The sequence below is a fragment of the Delphinapterus leucas genome, chromosome 2 (genome assembly GCF_059928025.1).
Source record: "Delphinapterus leucas isolate spDelLeu-1000000601 "Yukka" chromosome 2, BTC_Dleu_Yukka2, whole genome shotgun sequence".
Classification (NCBI taxonomy): Eukaryota; Metazoa; Chordata; class Mammalia; order Artiodactyla; family Monodontidae; genus Delphinapterus; species Delphinapterus leucas.
In genome coordinates this window covers 108,368,518-108,391,378 of record NC_143130.1, presented here as the reverse complement: position 1 = coordinate 108,391,378, position 22,861 = coordinate 108,368,518, and the positions used below count along the sequence as shown (strand labels likewise).

Here is a 22,861-nt window from a genome sequence, read left to right as displayed (position 1 = left end):
GTTGACCCCCAGACCCTGAGGACAGCACATCCACAGGGCAGCCCTTCTTTCCAGGAAGCTGGACAACTGGAGACATGGGGAGAACAGTCAGCCTACCCTGCCAGCCTGGCCCCCAAGAAGTGGTAGGGCTGGTGGAGACTGCAAGGAGCTGGACTGAACCCACAGGATGAACTGGACCCCAAGGGGCTGACAGACACTGACTCTAGCTTGGCCAACACTGCAGACCAAACAAGCATCACATGGACCCCTGACATGGAAATAGCAGTTGCTGGCCCAGCCTCCCCAAAAAAGATAAGCACATCAGCATCACTGCAATGTTTATTCTGTGATGCAGAGGATAGGGTCCAAGGAGTGGGCCCGCCTAACCAACACTGAGAGCAATAAGAGAGTCTCAGCATCACAGGGTCAGAAGGAGAAACGGTCTAAATAAGAGGGCTTTGCTCAAACTCATGGGAAGAGGGCCTCTGTACAGCTGATGCCAGCACATAGGGAAGTGCTACAGAGCCAGTTCCTCCTGGGGTCACAGTTGTCGGGGCCGAGGTCATAAGGCCCAATGGGAAAATATCTGCTCTTCCCACCCCACCCCAATGTTCATCCCTTCCCCAGGAACCTGGTGATTGTGTCTCCCACACCCACAGTTCCTCTGACAACTTTTACCCTCACATAGTCATACCCTGTGTAGTGGCTTGGCATGTGGGTATAATGAAGGAATAGTTATGGTTGTACTGCATCCTTTAGAAACTATATAATGAAGTCCTAACCCCCAGTACCACAGAATGTGACCTTATATGGAAATAGAGTCATTGCAAATGTAATTACTTAAGATGAGGTCATACTGGAGTAGGATGGGCCCTTAATCCATATAGCTGTCCTTATAAGAAGAGGAGAGGGGGGACTTCCCTGGTGGTCCAGTGGTTAAGAATCCACCTTCCAGGGCTTCCCTGGTGGCGCAGTGTTTGAGAGTCCGCCTGCCGATGCAGGGAACACGGGTTCGTGCCCCAGTCTGGGAGGATCCCGCATGCCGCAGAGTGGCTGGGCCTGTGAGCCATGGCCGCTGGGCCTGCGCGTCCGGAGCCTATGCTCCACAATGGGAGAGGCCACAGCAGTGAGAGGCCCACGTACCGCAAAAAAAAAAAAAAAAAGAATCTGCCTTCCAATGCAGTGGACGTGGATTTGATCCCTGGTCAGGGAACTAAGATCCCACATGCCACGGGGCAGCTAAGCCTGCGTGTCGCAACTACTGAGCCCCTGTGCTATGGAGCCCACACACCGCGACTAGAGAAGCCCACGTACTGCAGTGAAGATCCCACGCGCCACAACAAAGACCTGATGCAGCCAAATTAGTTAATTAATTTTTTTTAAAAAAAGAAGAGGAAAGAGGGAATTCCCTGGCTGTCCAGTGGTTAGAACTCAGCACTTACACTGCCAAGGGCCCGGGTTCAATCCCTGGTCAGGGAACTAAGACCCCACAAGCCGCGTGGCACAGCCAAAAAAAAAAGAGAAGAGGAGAGAGACACACGAGGAGAAGGCCATGTGAAGACAGAGGCAGAGATTGAGTGATGCATCTATGAGCCAAGGAACACCAAGGATTGACAGGTGTAAACAAAATATACGGGAGAGGTGTGGGACAGATTCTTCCTCACAGCCCTCAGAGGAACCAATCCTGCCAACACCTTGATCTCAGACTAGCCGCCAGAACTGTGAGAGGATAAATTTCTGTTGTTTTAAATCATCTCGTTAGTGGTACTTTGTTATAGTGACTTTTGGAGTCTTATACGGGAGTCAAGGCAGAGTTTTGGGAATTTAAGGTTTTCTCCAAAAATTGCTATTTATTTTAATAAGTGATTTATATTGAGTAGGCTTTAAATTCATAAAAAGCTTTGCCATTCAAACATCATCAAGGAAAGGATCTATGATGAGTGGGGTGAAGAGGTCATTAAAACCACATTTATAGGGTGTGACTCCAGCTTGCTTGAGAAAAAAAAATTTTTTTACTGTAATTAGAATAACAGGCCCAGGACTTTACTCTTGCCTTGTCCTCATAATCCACTGCTCCCTGCTCCTGAGCCCACCCCATGGTCTGCTCCATCTCTAAGACCTTTCCCTGTAAGAAACTGCCACCCTGCTGGAAACTTGCCTCAGAGTGAGTCAGGAAAGACCCCTGGGTGTGATTTACAAATCACAAAGAATATGGGCAAAAGACATAGACACTTCACCAAAGAGGATTTACAGGTGGAAAATAAGCACATGAAAAGATGTCAACTTCATTAGTCATTAGGAAATTGCAAATTAAAAACACAATGAACGACCACTACACATCTATTAGAATGGCTAAAAATAAAAGTACCAAAAGTACCAAGGGCTTGCATGGATGCAGACCAACTAGAACTCTCACACATTGCTGGGGGAAATGCAAAATACAGTCACTTTAGAAAATAGTTTAGCAGTTTCTTACTAAATTAAATATACACTTATTATACGACCTAGAATCCTACCCCTAGATGTTTACCTTCTAGAAATGAAAACTTAAGTTCACGCTAAAACCTGTACACAAATGTTAATAGCAGCTCTATTCATAATTATAAAAATCTGGAAACAAACCAAATGTCTTTCAACATGTGAATGGATAAACAACCTGTGATGCATGCATACAATACAATACTACTCGGCAATAAACAGAAGCAAACTATTGCTCATGCAACAACTTGGATGAACCTTAAAGGCATTATGTTGAGTTTAAGAAGCCAGCCTCAGTAAGTCACACATTGTATGATTCCATTTATATGGCATTCCCAAAAAGGCAAAACTATAGTGACGGATAACAGATCCTGCCTATGCTTTCTGGACTATTCATTTGAACATTCAAGGCATGCAGCAATAAAGAGTGCAAAGATTTTGGACTTCCCTGGTGGCGCAGTGGTTAAGAATCCACCTGCCAATGCAGGGGGCACGGGTTCTATCCCTGGTCCAGGAAGACCCCACATGCCATGGAGCAACTAAGCCCGTGTGCCACAACTACTGAGTCTGCGCTCTAGAGCCCACGAGCCACAACTGCTGAGCCCATGCACCGCAACTACTGAGCCCGCATGCCGCAACTACAGAAGCCCACGTGCTGCAACTACTGAAGCCCGCGCGCCTAGAGCCTGTGCTCCGCAACGAGAAGCCACCACAATGAGAAGCCCGTGCACTGCAACCAAGAGTAGCCCCCACTCGCCGCAACTAGAGAAAGCCCGCGTGCAGCAACAAAGACCCAACACAGCCACCCCCAAAAAAACAAGAGTGCAAAGATTTTGAACTTTAAAATTAGATGAGCCTGGGGCTTCCCTGGTGGCGCAGTGGTTGAGAGTCCGCCTGCCGATGCAGGGGACAAGGGTTCGTGCCCCGGTCCGGGAAGATCCCACATGCCGTGGAGTGGCTGGGCCCGTGAGCCATGGCCGCTGAGCCTGCGCGTCCGGCGCCTGTGCTCTGCAGCGGGAGAGGCCACAAGAGTGAGAGGCCCGCATACCGCAAAAAAAAAAAAAAAAAATTAGATGAGCCTGTGTTTGAATCCATGCTCTCCCATTTTCTGACTCTGTGCCTCTTTAAGCCCAGTTTCCTCATCTGAGGAACAGTGGTGACAGTGAACTACGGTAAGAAATTTTTTATTTTTAAATCATCATGACTTCTTTTGGTATATAGTGCTATGAATTTTAACACACATATAGATTCATGTAACCGCCACCAATATCGAAATACTCAACATTCTCAGCACCTCCCCAAACTCCCTCACGCTATCCTTTTATAGTCACATCTCCCTACACTCAACCCTTGTGTAAAAGAACTTCAGGTGGAGGATGGAGAAAGGAAGTAATGGAAGGAAGGAGAGAGAGGGAGAGTAAAAGAGAGAGGAAGAAAGGAAGAGGGGGAAAGAGAGAGATTCAGAGAGAGATTTTCCTAGCGGTAATTCACAGTAATATACAATTGAGATACAAGGTTATGTATACATCTCTCCCTGACCACCCACCACACTTCCTCCAGATGCCAACCCATTCATTTTCTCTTCTCTCTGAACAACCTGGCTTTGGTCCCCAGGAAAAGAAGCATTAACGCTGTCCGTGGTCCTGATTTCCTCCCTCTACCCTTCCCCAAATGTGGTTAGACAGAGCTCTACTGAAAAAAATCCCTAAATGACACGTGGAGGGTTGGTCCAACCCTCTGACTGTGGAAAATGTACACTATCTGTCTCATTCGTCTCACATAACTTGCCCCTTCACACTTTCCCAACTGCCTTACCAAAATCATATCTGCAGCTGGACAGCATTGGCCATTCTAGAAACAAAAGAATATCCTTGCAACCAAGAATGTAGGATGTGGAGAAATGACTAGACAAAGGAGACATCCTTATAAGCCCTCAACAGAGTACAACAATCCCAGTAGAAGGAGAATAACAGGCCATTCTAGGACCACCTAGAAGACAAGTCTCTCCCAATCCAGGAACTATTCCCTGATAGTATGACCCATGTAACGCAGGGGTGTAGACTGTGATGAGCAGCACTGAACCTGAAAGTGCTGATTCTACCACTGGCAACAACCATAGATTTTAAAAAATCATGTGGATTCCTGGATTGGAAGTAACAGTTGTTGCCTCACCAGTCTCCCCTACAGCCCATGCAAAAAAGATCAGGTCACCATAGCTACAGTGTTAATTCTGAGATGCAGAAGGTGATGGCCCATGAAGTGCGCCTGTCTGACTGACAGTGCGAAGACTGAGTGGTAGCATCACAGAGTCTATAGGAGAAACTGTCCAGGTGAAAGATCTTTGCCCAAACTCATGAGAAGGGGCACCCTCCGACTTTCCCTCCTCAAATAAGAGCCTATTGCAGGAATGGTGAATGGAAAAGAGAAATATCAGAAAGAAACTCCAAAAAAGCATGATTTGGGGGTTTCTTGCTGAAGAGGCTGGGACAGAAATAAGGACACACAACCATGACATATCTTCCTCCCGATCCAAAACTTGGGGTCATCTCAGAGGGCCTCTCTATTCATCATTCTCCTGGATACTCTACTTTAAAAAAACAAATGTGCAGAGTGCAGGAATTCTAAAAGGAACTAGTGTGTTAGGAGTTAAAGCAAGTATATAGTAAAACAGGTGCACCCGCGCGCCCCGAGGCTGAACGCTTGATGTGAAGGCGACACCGCCAAACCTCGCGCAGAGTCAGGCGTGTAAGCCAGCCGGAGCGGCGCCAGCGGGTAGCGGCAGGACCGCCGTGGGGCTGGTAGCAGCGAGCCGGAGGGAGCACGAGGCGACGCTGGCTGCGGGGACCCGGTGACAGCGCGAGAGGTACTAGATTTTACAAGTTTGCACCATGTGTGAGTATAAAGCTAGTCGTTCTTGGCTCGGGAGGAGTTGGAAAATCTGCTCTGACTGTACAATTTGTTCAAGGAATTTTTGTTGAAGAATATGATCCTACGATAGAAGATTCTTATAGAAAGCAAGTTGAAGTAGATGCACAACAGTGTATGCTTGAAATCTTGGATACTGCAGGAACGGAACAATGTACAGCAATGAGGGATTGAAAAACGGACAAGGCTTTGCATTAGTTTATTCCGTCACAGCACAGTCCACATTTAATGATTTACAAGATCTGAGAGAACAGACTCTTTGAGTTAAAGACACTGATGATGTTCCAATGATTCTGGCTGGTAATAAGTGTGACTTGGAAGATGAAAGAGTTGTAGGAAAGGAACAAGGTCAAAATTTAGCAAGACAATGAAACAACTGTGCATTCTTAGAATCCTCTGCAAAATCAAAAATAAATGTTAATGAGATCTTTTATGACCTAGTGCGGCGAATTAACAGAAAAACTCCAGTGCCTGGGAAGGCCCGCAAAAAGTCATCATGTGAGCTGCTTTAATATACTAAATGCATTGTAGCTCTGAGCCAGGTCTGAAGAACTGCTGCTCAATTCAACAGTGCCAGCATTCCAACTTTGTTAAGCCTACCAACATCTTAAATGGACTTTCCATGGTGGCACCCTTTAAAAGGCGGATGAAAGCTACTACAACAGTTTGCACATTCTAATCACTTTCCAGTATCACAAGAGAGATTTTTACTTATATAATAGTCCTAGAGTACGCAGCTGATAAAACCACAGGCTACAATCCAATATTACCGCTAAGAGACATTTTTCATCCACCAATGTTGTACGTGTACGAAAATGGTGTACTGTATACTTTAACACACTGCATACTTTGTATTGGAGAGTACAATAATGTAAATCCAAAAAGTACCACTATTTTAGCATAATAAAAGAAAGCCCAAAGGGGGAAAAAAAAAGAATATCATAAAACGAATCAGCTTATATCCTTGCAAATTACTTTACAGATGTTGAATGTAGGTTGTTAAATTTAGACTTTAAATTTAGGAAAACATACTCATTTGGAAACATCAACTACAGAAGCATATAGAGCTTATTGTAAGGGAAAGCACAGAGTGAGCTCCAGTCTGCTTCAGGAAAATGCGGCCCATGTGCTATTTCGGCTCCACTGTACTGCTGTCTCAATCTAATGCAAGGTGGCACAAGCCCCTGCCAATTTTCCTTTATGCGTTGTATTTCTTAAAAGAGACTTCAACATATATGAAACTTTATAGGTGTTAAATCCCTACATGGCAAACTAAGGGTAAAACCACTTTTAAGACATGTGCTCAATTGAAAAAGACAAGCCATTACTCAAAGAACAAGGTTAAGAAACAACCTGGCAGCCTGAAGTTGAATGAATAGAAACAAGATGCTGTGCAAAACATACCATAACTGAAGTCTGTAAATCTGGCTAATCTGTAAGGTGTTTAGGGGAATTCAAATGAAGTATAATATTTATTCTTTACACAAATAAATATATAGCCTCACTGAGGACATATGCATCATATATGCATCAAACGGTTATATGGCAGCACAAGGTATGACACCATTAAAAGAACAGACCAGCATTTATTAAGGACCAACCATGTGGCATTTTATATTTAGCACCACATTTAATTCTTAAAAAAAAACAAAACAAAACAAAAAACCTGCTTCATATCATTCTTCGTATTTTACAGATGCAGTAACTAAGGCTGAGAACCTAAGGAACTCTCCTAAGGTCAACAGATCGTTAAGTGGCAGAAGCAAGATTCAAGCTCACCCCGTCTAACTGCAAAGCCAGCCTCATGACTTAAATGTCCAAGTGAATAACAGCACAGATAATAAATGTTTCAGGAATTCAGAGAAGGGATGATCCCTCTGCATTTAGTAGCTGAAGAATCACTGCCATAATTAAAATGCCATTGCTTTTACATCAAGTCCACTCTTTCCTTTCCACTAAGTGTGAATCTTAAACAAGACTCCATCCAACCTCTACTTGAATATCTCCATCAATGGGGAAATTGCCTCTGCTGACCACACATTCATGTTGTAACAGTTCATTATTAGTAAAGTCTCCCTCTATAGAGTCAGTATCTGCTTCCCAAGGTGTTGTAGAATTGGATTTGGAGGCTGCCTAGCCGGAAACAATGCCCCAACTCCACCACAGGACTGTTGGCTTGACCCAGGCATTGTAGGAAACACCAGACAACTGAACCATAACTAATTCTTCCCCCCAAGCCAGACTTTCTACCACTCACCCTCACTCAAAAAGTTAATCCCACACGATGTCTCCTCCCTTATGTTACCCCCCTCCTAAATCAAATTTTATACCCATTCATCTGATTGGCAGAGTCTCGGTCACATGATTGGGCCCTAGATGCAAAAGAATCTGAGGAAGGAGGTTGTGGATTCTACCTTAGGAAGGCAAGAATCATAACTGGGAATTCCTCTAATACAGGAAAGATGCTCAAAAGACACTAAGGATCCACCACGTACATGGTAAATGTCCACTACAATCCGTCGTTGGCTGTCCAACATGAATGTGCACTATTTTTTCACACCTAATCCTACTAAAAAAAAAAATTCTCCCATTGAACATAATTTTCACTATCTTTGGTACAAAGGAAAATGAGGCTTAACTCTCCCTAGAGGTGAAATGACCCAGTCTCTTAAGTTACCACTTTCAACTCCAAGTTCAGGATCTCTAGGTGATAGCCATTCCACCTCTAACTTAGTCACACTCCCAAACTGATATCCCTAAACCATAGACTAAATGTAAAGTTCACCACCAACAACATACCACAAATAAAATAGCAGAAGGACGACAGAGGAGAGAGAAAAAGGAAATCTGTTAAAGTATGCAAAAACAACCAGGACAGAGCAGGAAGAAGATACAGGCGAATAGTGCAGACTTCATTTCTGAAGCTCTATCTTTTCCATTCCCTTGCCCTCAGCCAGTGCAGGTGAAACAAAACTTGAGTATAGGTGGACCTGAACCTTAACGATGCTATGAAGCTATTTGACTAGCCCTGGACTACCTACCTCTCAATTTCTAACTGCAAGAGTGAAAAACAGGAACCCTTCATTTGTTTACACCTCCGCTTTTTGGTCTATGGGGTGCATGGCCACAGAACAGAACTTTTCCACATCCAGATTCTCCTCTGTTCTGCTGATGCCAGAGTAATACTGACAACTTCAGCAAATAAGAATACAGGACCCACAATTAAAGTCGAATATTAGAGAGACAACAGTTTATTTTATTATAAGTATGTCCCATTCAATACTGGGACATACGTGTACTGAAAAATGATTTCTTGTTCATCTGAAATATAAATTCAACTGGCACTCTTTATTTTATCTGGCAACTCTAGAGAGTGAAAGAATTGGTGCAGAGGCTCCTCAGACATTGGGAATATGTGTAAATGTTGTACTCTACAGATGGTCAGAGCTGAGGGCAACAGAGCACCCAGCCAGTACATACTAAGGAATGGATCACCTCAGCCACAAGCCCAAGATGAGACCAAGGGCATGATAGAATGATTTGGGGAAAGTATTATCCCCTGTGCTTCACCATCTCTGAACTAAATACCCTATAAATTTCCAAGAGAAATGACACTCCACCAAGTTATCCCACTCTTCCCTGGACTCGCTGCTTCTCGAAGTCTGGGGAAAACAACAGAAGTGCTTGAAACCCAGTTATGAGAGCTACGAGTTGTGTGATATGGATCACGTTAATGTGTCTGACTCTCAATTCTACATTTGTAAAGTGACAGTAATGGTAATTCCCAAGGTTGTGGTGGGGAAAAAAAGAGTCAAACCTCAGATACTGACATCTGTGTATACTCTATTTCAATCAAACAAGCTTGATTCCTAATGTGAGAGTAGGAAACCCCAGCACCCCAGGAGCAAACCATCCTTCTGTATCTACATTCCCATTAGCAGGACTCTATTTCTCTATTTGTCTTTGGTGGTAGAACAGAAAGAGCCCTTCATTTGAAATGAGGAAAGTCTGATTCTGAACCATAAGCCTTGATAGACAGATTCATAAAATTGAGATAATACTACCTACTTCACAGGGTTGTTATGAAAATAATAATATATCTAAGATTATGACAATGAATGATATGCATACTCTCTCAAAAAATGCTAATTCCAATCCCCTTTGCTCTTGTGATAAGGTATGTAAAGTCCAGTCGTAGGGTTTGATCACTTCCCGCATCTAATCTTCTTGGATCATTCTCTTCTTCCAGTGAAGTTTTGATTTGGAGGAAGAGAGAGATCCACATCAATATTTTTTCAAATTGCAGGTAATCATCCTTTAAGTGGGGTGCAGCTTCTGTTTTACTATGGAGTGGAATAAAATGGAATGGAATGGAGTGGAAACTAATGGAGAGCATTGCACATAAGGATAAATACTGTTTCCTGAAACTCTTGATTCATTCACATGTGTGTAAGTTTATGTTCATGTACTCACACATAAATATAGTATATGCATTGGGTCGTTCTGCAAAATGTATTTCCTACTGTGGGTCATGGCCATAAAAGCGCACGTGCTTTCTGAATGTGCAGTGTAAAGACTTTCCCCCACCCATGTCTCTGATGGGGCTTTAATGAGCTTCCCTACCTGGGAAAGACATGATCCTTCCATCTCCTACCACAGATGAGGCACCAGGCTCGAGAGCTCATCCCTGAAGCCAAGACTCAGGAGTTCAGGACTCAACCCTGTCTCCAGCAAAACAGAGGGCATCTCTGGGGAAACTTCTGATTAGAAAGATAACCAGCTCAGAATGAGAGAAGAAAAAGTGACCATGCAGTTCCTGTGGTTACCAGCCCTGCCCTGCCTTCACCTGCTGGGAGTTATAAACCCAAGCCTGGAAAAGAGAAGAGGCACCTGTCCTGGACAGCCTCTCTGAGAATATGCATCGTCTTCCTCCCCCCCTGCTGCTCTTCCTCCTCTGCTCCAGAGCTGAAGCTCGTGAGTGCTGGGTCATTCCATCGGGAAGCTGCAGCATCAAGACTAAATAAGATTTTAGTCTGAAAGTAGCTGACTCTTAAACAGAACCCCAGATCTCTCCCCAAGAGCCCAGAGTGAAGTTTCCACTGGGGTTGTGGCCACCCATTCTCTGCAGCCTGTGGTAGTTCCCAGGAACGAGGACCCCCACTTTGATCGGGGGAAAGCCCAGAGCAGGCAGGATGAAGAGGGTGTCTTCTCTTTATATAACGTGTGACACTGTGCTTAAAGTTCTGTGTTGCCTTCGCCTTCTGGCCTTGTAATTTGGCCGATCTGTGAGCACTCATGGGATATGGAGACGGTTGAGACAGGAACCTGGAGAGCTTGTCCTGCACGGTGACAGAGGAGAGTCAAGCAGGTGCAGAATGGGAGTGGGGGAAATCCGAGGTGAAACACGACGGCATGGCATCTGAGGCCGAGCTGGCTGCTGTGCCTGGAGGAAGAAGAGCAGGTACCAGAGGCACCAGAGAGGGAGGGTGGGCAGATCACAGGAGGAGGATGCATTCGAAAGAAGCCTCTCCCAACTTTAACCCAGCTTGTGCACTTTCTGTGTTCAAGCCCTGGGGTTCTCTGTTTCAGGGGACATCATCGGGGGCACAGAGAGCAAGCCACACTCCCGCCCCTACGTGGCCCACCTGGAACTTGTCACTCCCCAGGACATGCTGGTGGCTTGTGGTGGTTTCCTGATGAGAAGGGACTTTGTCCTGACGGCTGCTCACTGTGCAGGAAAGTGAGACAACAGGGTCCTGTTTATCTCCGAATGGGAGGTAAACAGCCAGAGGGGCAACCAGGGACACCCCCTGGGGGGCCTGAGGGGGACCTCCTGGGTCTGGGTCTCTTTAAGGAGAGGCAAGACTTGGGCTTAAGGAAATCAGTCTCATAATTGAATAGCTCCCCTGACACTCAGTCACTGTGAGCTCAGCTCTCCTCAAAGGAAAGGAGACCCCATCCCAGCACCCCTCTTCCAAAAGTAGCTCCCTCTCCCTGACCCCAGCACATGAGATATGGACTCACTCTTCAGGGTCCCACCCAGTTCTCTGGGCCACTTCCTCTATGTCCTTTTCAGGAACACTGGCCTTCAGTTCCCAGGGACCCGAACCCATCCTTTCCGTGGGAGACAGAGAACAGCGTCCACCTGAGACACCAGCACTTCCCCCTTCCCTCTGACACCTCTGGCTCCAAAGGGCTGGCCCTGATTGGGAAATGCCAGTCCTGTCCCCTGGGTCCTCCATGGCCTGCTCAGTCCCCAGCAAGTCCCAAGGGTCTTGGAAATTGTCTCTGTTCCCTGGGAAAGCTCTTCCCTGAGTAAAACCTGAGCCCCTCCATTACCACAAGTGGCCCAGATAAAGGGGGCTGGGAAGAAACCATTGACCCTGGGAGAGACTCTGTCCCCTTTTCTCAGAATGGGCATATCTCAGGAGAAAATCACACTGTCACTGTTTTACCTTGTCCTTCTTCTCCCTCACAAAGGTCTATAATGGTCACCCTTGGAGCCCATAACATAAAAAAGAAAGAAGACACATGGCAGAAGCTTGAAGTCGCACAACAGTTCCCTCACCCAAAGTACAATGACTCTATTGTTCGCCGTGACATCATGTTACTGAAGGTGGAAATTCTTCTTCCCCTTCTCCACTTCCTGTTCTCCAGGGCTTCTCCTTCAGGTCCCATTGCCCTGACATTTCCCCAACCTGCCTCTGCCCCTCAACTCCCCCCTTGGAAGTGGCTGTAATGTGAAGCAAGTCGCCCTATCCCTCCCTGATTGTCTCCAGTTGCCCCCAAGCCCATTTCTAGCTCTGACAGCCCTCGTTTCCTTCACAGCTGAAGGGGAAAGCCAACCTGACCCTGGCCGTGGGGACACTCCCTCTTCCACCCCAATTCAACTTCATCCCACCCGGGAGAATGTGCCGGGTGGCTGGCTGGGGAAGAACAAATGTTCAGGAGCCGGGCTCCAACACTCTGCAAGAGGTGAAGCTGAGACTCATGGAGCCCCAGGCCTGCAGACACTTCACTACTTTGACCACAATCTCCCGCTGTGCATGGGCAATCCTCAGAAGACATAACCTGCATTTAAGGTGATCCTCAGACTAGTGTCTTCTCCACAATCACTGTTCAGGGTCCGGACATCTCCTGGAAGGAGATGGAGTCAGAAGAGTGTCAGCCAGTGACAAAGTTTGAGATCATAGGACTGAGGAGCTGGAACTGTCCCTGGGCTGATCATCCTCCCGCGGCCCCAGGCAGTCTCTGACTATCCCTCCCAGGCTGCTACACAGGGTCATGGGGTGCCAGGAAGAAAAGCAAGAAGCAGCATCAGACAGACACATAGAACCTCATGAGGAACCAGGGTTCTCGCCGCTGATGCTATTGGGTTGGCCAAAAAGTTCATTCGGGTTTTTCCATAGATGTTATGGAAAAATCTGAACGAACTTTTTGGCTAACCCAATAGGTCTGACCAACTCAGAGTTGGTCCATGGGGAGGAGTGGGTGGTTTCCCTGGCTCACCTTTCCTCTCTCTCTCTCCCTTTCCCTCTCTGTCCCACAGGGAGACTCAGGTGGCCCTCTTCTCTGCGCTGGGGTGGCCCAGGGCATTGTCTCCTATGGACAGTCGGATGCAAAGCCCCCTGCCATCTTCACCCGGATCTCCCATTACTGGCCCTGGGTCAATAAGGTACTGAAAGAGAATTAACCTGGAACCTGGGCCAGCCTGAAGGGAAATGTGGAACTGGATCCGAGCAGGTTCCCTGTGCCACTCACTCTGGATCTGCCTGCTCAAGTCCCACCACACCCCTAAGCCTCAGGAAGGCTCCTCCAGATCACAGAATTCCCAATAATTCCCAATAAATCCCCGCTTCCAGAACTGAGTGTGTGTCTCCTCTCTCTGCTGCTCTCTCCTGCCAGCGTCAGCATTCCGTAAGCCTTGAAAGGGGTGGGTGTGTGATGTGTGTGTGAGAAAGACAGAGACGGAGAGGAAATGGCGAAGAAAAATAGGGAAAGGGCTTCCCTGGTGGCACAGTGGTTGAGAATCTGCCTGCCAATGCAGGGGACACGGGTTCGAGCCCTGGTCTGGGAAGATCCCACATGCCGCGGAGCAACTGGGCCTGTGAGCCACAACTACTGAGCCTGTGCGTCTGGAGCCTGTGCTCCGCAACAAGAGAGGCCACGACAGTGAGAGGCCCGCGCACTGCGATGAAGAGTGGCCCCTGCTCACCGCAACTAGAGAAAGCCCTCACACAGAAACGAAGACCCAACACAGCCAAAAGTAAATAAATAAATAAATTTTAAAAAGAAAAATAGGGAAAGAAAGAAAAGAAAGGTATTCCCTGGAGAGGCAGAACCCGTATTTCCAACATAAAGAAGAAACTACACCAGATCCTTCCTTGCCTTCATCGTCAACTCAACACCAACTCTGATTTATCTTTAGGGATATTCAGAATCACTAAGAACATTTTGAATTGTAGGATGTTTAGAGCACCCCTGACCTCTCCCCACTAGATGTCAGTAGCAACAGTCTCGTCTCAACCAACTTATGAATCAAAACCATCTCCAGGCTTTGGTATATGTCCCCTGGGGGTGTGGCTGGGGAGGGGTGAGGGAGCTGGGCAGGAATCACCCTCCGTTGAGAACCCCCAGGTTAGATGCATTTGGCAGCGCGCTGGGCCCTCCTCACAGTCCACCTCGATAAGAAAAGATCTACCATCTGTGGAGCTTTGATCTGAGACGCAGAGAAGACCATCTGTCACTCACTTCTGCAAAACAAATACATGGAACAGATAAGAGGAGGGACAGCATCACAAGTTCTGCAAGAACGACAGCCACAAACGGCTGCTCCGTAACCAGCAGGAAGGTGAAGGCCTAGAGCCTGCTTGGCCTCCAATTCTTGCCAGTTGAGGGACTGGCCGGAGGAGAGAAAAAGGGCGGGACAGGGACAGACACAACCGGAGCCTGTGGCTGATACCACTCCTCGCTTCTGAGGGCGTGGTGATTCCCTTCAATTAAGTGAACTCTTTCCAGAAATTCATCTTTAATAAAGAATCAGAAATATACACAAAAGTTTATGAATAAAAATTTTAATCTCAGCATTTTCAGTAGTAGAAAAACTAGATTCCCAGCCACGGAACAAAGTTTAAATAATAAATTCATATGATTGAGTATTTTGAAGTTATTAAAAATTTATTTCAAAACATTGAATCATGTAGGAAAATGCAATGTAATAGAATGCTTTTTATCTTTTTTTTTTTTTTTTTTTTTTTTTTTTGCGGTACGCGGGCCTCTCACTGTTGCGGCCTCTCCCGTTGTGGAGCACAGGCTCCGGACGCGCAGGCTCAGCGGCCATGGCCCACGGGCCCAGCCGCTCCGCGGCATGTGGGATCCTCCCGGACCGGGGCACGAACCCACGTCCCCTGCATCGCCAGGCGGACTCCCAACCACTGCGCCACCAGGGAAGCCCTAGAATGCTTTTTAAAAGCAACATAAATATCTCCCTGTAGTAGAATCTCAATTTTTGTAATTATATATTATATGTATGCATAGAAAGAAAACTAGAAGAAATTAACATCAAAATAATTATGGTGGTTATTCTAGATGCTAGGATTAATAACTATCTTTATTTCCTTTATATGCTGGCTCCAAACCCCTGGTATTCTAACTATTGCTGACTCAGTACCATACATGGACCTACCTATGCATAAGCACATACACCCATTCATTCTTCCGCTGGTCAAGGTTTGCTCTGTTGCGGGTAAATATCCTTGCACTTCCAGATCACATCACTCAGCCCATATCCAGGATGTGGCTGAAGAAGCTAAGCCTTCATGGGATCCCTTGGGTCAGTGCACAGGCATGGTGGTCTCTCCTTGTCAATTAGTGCCTTGCATGGACGTTCTTTTGCCTTTAGCAAAGGTAGTGGTGGCTAGGGATTTATACCCATGGGAATGGTGTGAGCTGGGAAGTATAGCTGATTGAGCTGATCAGAGGTAGTGGATAAAATGGTCCTGACGAAGCCTTCCCTATGCCACCCAAATCCACTTGCACCTTCTTACAGTATCTGGATCTTGCCTGAGACCAAGATGCCCATCCTTCTTTCCTGAGAGGGAAGGTACAAGTTCAAACCTTCAGTTTAATAGCCAATCACAGTCTCCTAAAAAGACTTAAAGAGGGTTGGCAAATCAAGCTACAGGGTCCTGTGCTGTAGCTGCTCCCAGGTCTTAATTGATATTTCTCATCTCACCCCTCTACCACCCATTCTAGATTTCCCTCCCCTTTGGCCAACACTTGAGTTGGCCTGGGTTATATGTCTGCTGGGGTTACCCAGACTTCTAACCCTGAGGGGGCTGAGTCTTTAGCTGCCTTATATTTGACAGGTTTGACTAGTTGCTGTTGCCCATTTGTAATGATCACTGAGCACTAAAGTACAAGGGATGTCCCCAGCGAATCCCCTGGGTTCAAGTCATACTCTTCTCTTCACCCTTTGTACAGCAACAATCCTAGCTTCTCACAGGCATCATGGTCAATTATTCCAGCCAGTATCGTACCTCCTTTCTTTGCCTGCTGGTCCACTGATATGAGGAGCCCAAAATGGCCAGGTGATAGTCACAACTTCCAGTTCATGGAGCCTTTACCACCTCCCTTGGTGAAAGCATTTTCTTCCTAAAAATTCGGACTCACAGCAACATGGCTTTTAACTTCACTCACTCCATGTAGCTCCAGTGAAAGCTGCAGTAACTAAAAGAGCCATGCTTTATGGAAGTGAGTGCCCTCTCTCATTCTCCTACCCTTTTCTAACTTTTCGTCCACCTTCTCCTTTCCTTCCATCTCTTCCACCATCCCCACACCTACCCAAACCAGGCCAGGTCACAGATAAGCCAATATCGGTTCATCAGAAGTGTCCCTAAAGGTGATCTTCAGTTCCATGGCTTCTGGCAGTCTCTATCCCTTATACCCTCTTATCTACACCAAAATCATCTTTGTGACAAAAAAACAGAGAGCTCTCCTGAGCCCAAGGCCTTAGAACAAAGTGGGAAGCATCATGGGCCTGCAGGTCTCTGGAATCTCAGGTCTAATTAAGTCATCCACAGTAAATGAAAGGTATCAGGCCAATGAATGAGAGGCCAGTACAGGGGTGGGATATCTCCAACCCAGGAAAGGGATGCTTAGGCTTCAGCCAAACCTGGCCCTAGAGCCAACTCTGAGAGCACCTGAAATCCAGCCTGTCACTAACACCAGAGTGACCCCAAATTTCTAGAGAATTCTAGGCAGAATTTTTGAAATTAAGCCAAGCCTTTTCTTAACATTCTTTGCCACATACTTGATGCTTATCACCACCTACCGCTGGAACCAGGACTGGGAAACCAGCACAGAAGCCCTGCAGTCCCAGCATACCTGACAAGAGCCTACGGTAAATGCCGGGCCACAGTTCTGGGATCATCAAATAGACTTCACTCTAATTTATAGGAGACAGGAGGACAGGCCTTCCTGCCTGGCTCCTCCTTCTGAAGTGACTCTCCTGCCTCCATAGCCTCCCACACCTAGGCTGCCTACACTGAGGGACTGCCAACATCTCCCGCTTGCTCCTGCCTCAGAGCTTGGGGGTCCTAACTCCAAATCTAGTTAGAAATGCAATACAATGTGAATTGAAGAAAGTAGAATATTCAAAAATGTACATTTACTTTGACTGCAACAGTGTGGAATACTGTACGTTTTGGGAGAAACCTGGACAGAATTCTTCAAAAATGGAGATAATTGTGTCAGAATTATAATTAAATAAATGGTTTATCCATTCTCTTTAAAATCATTTCTATATTTTTACAAATGACAAAAAACATGAAAAATGCAGAGAAACAAAAGTGCTTTCTGAAACTGCTTAGATGCTCAGCGAATGATCTTATCCCTGTTACTCCCATACACAGCACAGTCCCCAGGGAGCAGGGAAACCACAGGACACAGTGCCATGCTGTCCAGGAAAGAAGATGGGGGAGGGTAGACTTCCTCAGGATTGTCCAGAGGCTGTGCTGGGAGGGACCACCTATGGGAGAACTTTAAGGATGCCCTGAAGGCAGTGTCTGGGTCTGCCCCAGGCCATGAGCCCAGAAAATAAGAAGCTCTTCTTGGACACAGAGTGTGAAAAAAGCTGTTGATGCCACACTGATCTCTTCAACCAGCTCACCCAGAAAAGACAAGATCAACCACCAGTGCAGATTTGATTCGGAGATGCAGAGAAAGTCATGGCTCCAGCTGTCAGATGCTGGGGTTTGATAAGAGGAAGGAAAACTTTACAACATCTGCAGGAGAATTAGCCCAAATATAAGAGGATTTCCCCATGCCATGGAAAAGAAGAGCCTAGGACCTGCCCAGCACAAACACTACACAATTACAGTCCAAAGCAGACAGCTTCCCTGGGTTCTACCAAAAAGGCAGGGACAGAAGTGAGGAGGCTAGGGATTTCCCTGGCGGTCCAGTTGTTCAGACTCCACGCTTCCACTGCAGGGGGCGTGGGTTCAATCCCTGGCCAGGGAACTAAGATCCCGCATGCCGCGAGGCGCAGCCAAAAAATTAATTAATTAATTAAATTTTTAAAACAGAAGTGAGGAGGCTAAACAGTGTACCTCCACCCAGAGCTGAACCTTCACCTAAGGCAATGGGAGCTGTCTCCCTCCCTCTCTGCCTCCCATCATTCCCCTGGTTACCGTGGCGCCCTCGCCATCCAGCCTGATATAGAGAATTGGTGGATAAACCTAAGGAAATCTCCCAGATATTAGAGCAAAAAAAAGACTGACAAAAACTAGAGAAATAAAAAGAATATTGGAGCACCAGTCTAGGAAATTCAACACCGGAATGACAGAAGTTTGCGTCAGCATAAAATTAAAACAGTTTCAAATAGTTTACTTCCCAGCCCCCTTTCTCAGCACTGGAGGATGTGCTCCACCAACACAAGAGAATAAACCAAGAAGTGAAGAGAGATCCCAGGATGACAGCCTTTGGTGTGGGGAAAAATCAAAAGTGGGGAATGGGGCTAGTATTTTCATAAACGTTCTTGCAGAATCACTCAACGATTTAAGTATCTGCGTGCATATTTGATAATAATAAAGCACGCAAAAGGCAGGTGTCGAGTAGCTATTTACTGGGGAATAGAGCATTCCAAATGAAGAGGGCTGGGAAGGGGTACATGTCCGGCAGATGGCACCACTGAGCAGCAGGCAAGACAGCGTGGGAGACAACCAAAGAGCTTGTATGTTGGGTGGATGGGGATAGAAGACAGGCATTCCAGGCACTGCAAGGTTACCTGGTTCTCATTTTAGATCTGGTGGGAAGACATTTCTGTGCATCACCAGCAGAGACGCAGGTAATGACTGCTGTAGGCGGTGCCGTCAGCAGCCAATGGCCTTTGCACAGAGCTGCAAACCAAGAGCGGCTGGAAGGCTACTTTATGCCTCCACAGAAGTAAACCTGGGAGGGGCGGGGGGGGGGGGGTTGTCCCACCTTCTTCCAGGGAGGCCAGCACCACCTGGCTTGGAGAGCCAGATGTCCAAGCTCAGGGCAGAGGATGGGGAGGTGCAAGCAGGCAGGTTTTGTTTGACCTGGTCTCCTCTCCCTGCCAGGCTTCACCTCCTATGTCGTCCCAGGAGTCCCCGCCTTGCTCAACACTCAACTTACAGTGCTTTTCCTTTCCTCCTGCTTTTTTCCTTTCCTCCCACCTTTTTTCCTTCTGCTGCTTGGCCTTTGTCTTCACAGAACTCAATTCAAGGTGAAAAATATGATTCGGACGCCAAACCAACCCATGAGTCTCAATAAGGGCACTTGGTCATTCACTCACAGCGGAATGTGTGATTGGTCTATCTGCCTGTAAGTACTGATATTATAATATCAAATTATAATATATTATCATGATGATTATCATATCGAGCATCATCAATGTTGTTAGTCGTCATTACTGTGGTTGTTACTGTTATTATTACTGATTGCTGTCATTGTGATTGTTATAAAATATTGAATAAAGTTTCTCTATCCGTGACAAAAAAAAAAATGTCAGCCCTAAGCCAAGGTAAAGCAGGCTCAGTGCCAGGCAGGGCTGGGCAGGCAGTCCTCAAGGTCCCCAGGTGCATCAGAGTCCAGCCCAGGTCCCAAGGGAAGCACTGACACTCACCCCGCAAGCCCAAGTCTGTGTGATCTCAACAATGCCCAGCACTTGTGGGGAGGCACAGAGGAGAGAGGCAGTAGGGCACTAGTAGGGCAATGTCCCCTAGCCTGGCTGAGAGGGGATCAGACCCCTGATTTAGACAGGGCCTCTTCTCAAAAGCAGCCCAACCCTTCACATCCAGCCCAGCCTCCCGCTGGTCTCAGAGCCCACTGGAAGTCCAGTCACTAGGCAGCCTCGGCTTCCTTCAGCCTGCCCTGGACTTGGGGCTAGGACTCCCCCAGCTGGCCACCTTTTGAGCAAAAATGTGCCTCTCTGCCATGGTCCTGCCCTCAATCCATAAACAAATTGTCCTGTGCACCTACAGTGTCCCAGGCACAGGGAGACAAGAGCAAATAAGACAGGTTCAGTGCCTGCCCTATCAGAGCTCACAGTCTATGAGGCTTTGCCTGATTTATGTAATAATCTCATTTTGAAAAATTACAAGATGTGAAGTGTCATTTGTATAGAATAATGCGAAGTTCACAAATACGATTTCGTTTAACCCCCAAATCAGAGGATGACTACAGCTGGAACACTAACACTTATTGCTGAAAAGCTGTATGGTTTCGCGGTTAAGCACGCCAGCCCTGGAACTGACTGCCTAGGTTCAAATCCCAGCTCCACCCCTTAGTAGCTATGTACCGACCACAGGCAAAATAATGTCTTTACGCCTCGGTTTCTTCATGTCTGAAATACAGGTAATTATAGTTCCCAAATCATACAGTTGTCTTTAGCATTAAATGAACCAATATTCTGCTTAAAACACAGAAGAGCTCAATATAAGTTAGCTATCATTGCTACCACCTAATCCAAATTCCTAATTGTGTAATTAGAACCCAGAAAGGTAAAAGGACTTCTACAGTCATACAAAGTTTCTGACCCTTAACCAAGGTACTGTTCTCTCTGGCACTGATCTTCTTAGGAACTAGAAAATTCACTCAAAGGAACTTAACTTTCCCACCCGACACTCTAACCAAATGCTTAAATCCTCCTACCTCATCCTCATCTGGTGATCACCAAGCAAGGTGGCTACTCCACTTTCTGACCGTTCAGATAAGAAAGTTCTCGAACTAAAATCTGCTCTTTGCAAACATGGTACAAAAGGATACATGCACCCCAATGTTCATTCCAGTGCTGTTTACAATAGCCAAGACATGGAAGCAATGTCCATCGACAGAGGAATGGATAAAGAAGATGTGGTACTTATATACAATGGAATATTACTCAGCCATTAAAAAGAATGAAATAATGCCATTTGCAGCAACATGGATGGACCTAGAGATTGTCATACTAAGTGAAGTAAGTCAGAAAGAGAAAGACAAATACCACATGATATCACTTATAGTGTGGAATCTAAAAAAAAAATGATACAAATGAAGCAAAAGGTGGGTAACAGAGCAGGGAGGAGGGTGGATCTGAAGAGGTGAGTGGAGAATAGGGCCTTTTTCCTGTCTGCACCCAATCCCTAAGAGAACCTTCCATTGAGTCCTTTGGCCTGTTCTGTCTCTCACGTCTTTGGTCCTAAAGCCACACCCCTTCCAGGAATCACATCACAAATAAATTACTCGCACTCAAGTCTTTGTTATCAGGGTCTGTTTCTGGGAAAATCCAAACTAAGATACCCCCCAAAATCAAGATTTATTAAATCTACTATAATTAGTACAATGTGATGTTGATGCAAAGACAATCAATTAGAGCAATTAAACACAACGGAGTCCAGAAAAAGACACATTCATCCATGGACACGTGGTTTATGACAAAGGAGGAAATACAGGGCAGTGGAAAAGGACACTCATTTCAGTGCATATTGCTGGGTCAAGTGAATATCCATGGGGAAAAATGAAATTTGACCCCTATCTCACACACACACAAACATCAGTTCCAGGTGTCCCACACATTAAAAGTAAAATAATAAAACTTCTAGACAGTATGACAGGAGTATCTTTATCACCTTGGGGTTTAGAAAGATTTCTTCAAGGCACACAAAAATCACTAACCTTGGGCTCCCCTGGTGGCGCAGTGGTTGAGACTCCGCCTGTCGATGCAGGGGACACGGGTTCAAGCCCTGGCCCGGGAAGATCCCACATGCCGCGGAGCAACTAAGCCCCATGTGCCACAACTACTGAGCCCGCGCACCACAACTACTGAAGCCTGGGCGCCTAGAGCCCGTGCTCCACAACAAGAGAAGCCACCACAGTGAGAAGCCTGCGCACCGCAATGAAAAGTAGCCCCCACTCACGGCAACTAGAGAAAGCCTGCGCACAGCAATGAAGACCCAACGCAGCCAAAAATAAAATAAATAAAAATTAATTAATTTAAAAAAAGAAAGTCTATGGGTTCAAGTCCCAGTCTAGGTTTTGGCCAGGTTCGAGTCCCAGCACGTGGGTTCAAGTCCCAATCTGAGTTGCTTGGTTTCACTTCTATCTCCACAAACTCTGGGGTCTAAGGAGGCTATGTTAAAAAGGGGGACCAGAGGGGTTCTAGGCTCCTTTATCTGTTGGATCTCCATATTAGGATCTTGGTTGATTGGTTGATTGGTTGGTTGGTCCTATCATACTTTAATTAGAAACTATGTGAAATGATGATGTGAATAGCATTTAGCAAATTACATGCCAGAGCCTGAAAGAAGTCGTAAAAATCTTCCCAAGCAAAATGAAGCAGTGGGCATTCACACAGAGCTGGCATAGGGGAAGGTGCAGAGTTGCCAGCAAACCCCTCATCCTACCCTGCCCCAGCCCACGCTGAGAGGAAGATCCCTCCCTGAGTCCTGGCTTCCTGTCCCGCCCCACAGTGATGGCCTGACCACCCAGAGGGACTGTGCTCAACTCCTTTTGCTGTTTCAGGAAGCAGCTGTGGAGGAAACTGTCCCATTTCAATGAAAGAAGTCCTTGCGATTGCTATAGACTCAGGAGGAACCCTTGTCTTCCTGAAGGGCACCAGCTGCACTTGGCCCTACACCCAGATGTGCAGACAGAAATTTCTCAGGTCTTGTTGTCTGGCTCGGATTTGAACGTTTTAACTGCCAAAGTGTCAGATGGGGGCTTCCCTGCTGGCGCAGTGGTTGAGAGTCCGCCTGCCGATGCAGGGGACACGGGTTTGTGCCCCGGTCGGGGAAGATCCCACATGCCGCGGAGCGGCTGGGCCCGTGAGCCATGGCCGCTAAGCCTGCATGTCCGGAGCCTGTGCTCCGCAACCGAAGAGGCCACGACAGCGAGAGGCCCGCGTACCGCAAAAAAAAAAAAAAACAAAAAAAAACCCCAAAGTGTAAGATGGACTTTGAGATCTGCGAACGGTTTAACT

General features: G+C 46.5%; 1 protein-coding gene and 1 pseudogene across 1 annotated transcript; both read left to right on the top strand.

Annotated features, from left to right (window-relative positions):
* The first annotated feature begins 4,692 nt into the window (after window positions 1–4,692).
* Window positions 4,693–5,974, top strand: LOC111164168 (ras-related protein Rap-1b pseudogene; annotated as a pseudogene).
* Window positions 5,975–9,569: 3,595 nt separating this feature from the next.
* CMA1 (chymase 1) lies at window positions 9,570–13,075 on the top strand. Its single transcript, XM_022553571.3, is given in 6 exon segments — window positions 9,570–10,356; window positions 10,972–11,122; window positions 11,863–11,998; window positions 12,211–12,400; window positions 12,403–12,464; window positions 12,932–13,075. Coding segments are annotated over 6 exon segments (741 nt in total). The 5' UTR covers window positions 9,570–10,298.
* The last annotated feature ends 9,786 nt before the right edge of the window (window positions 13,076–22,861 follow it).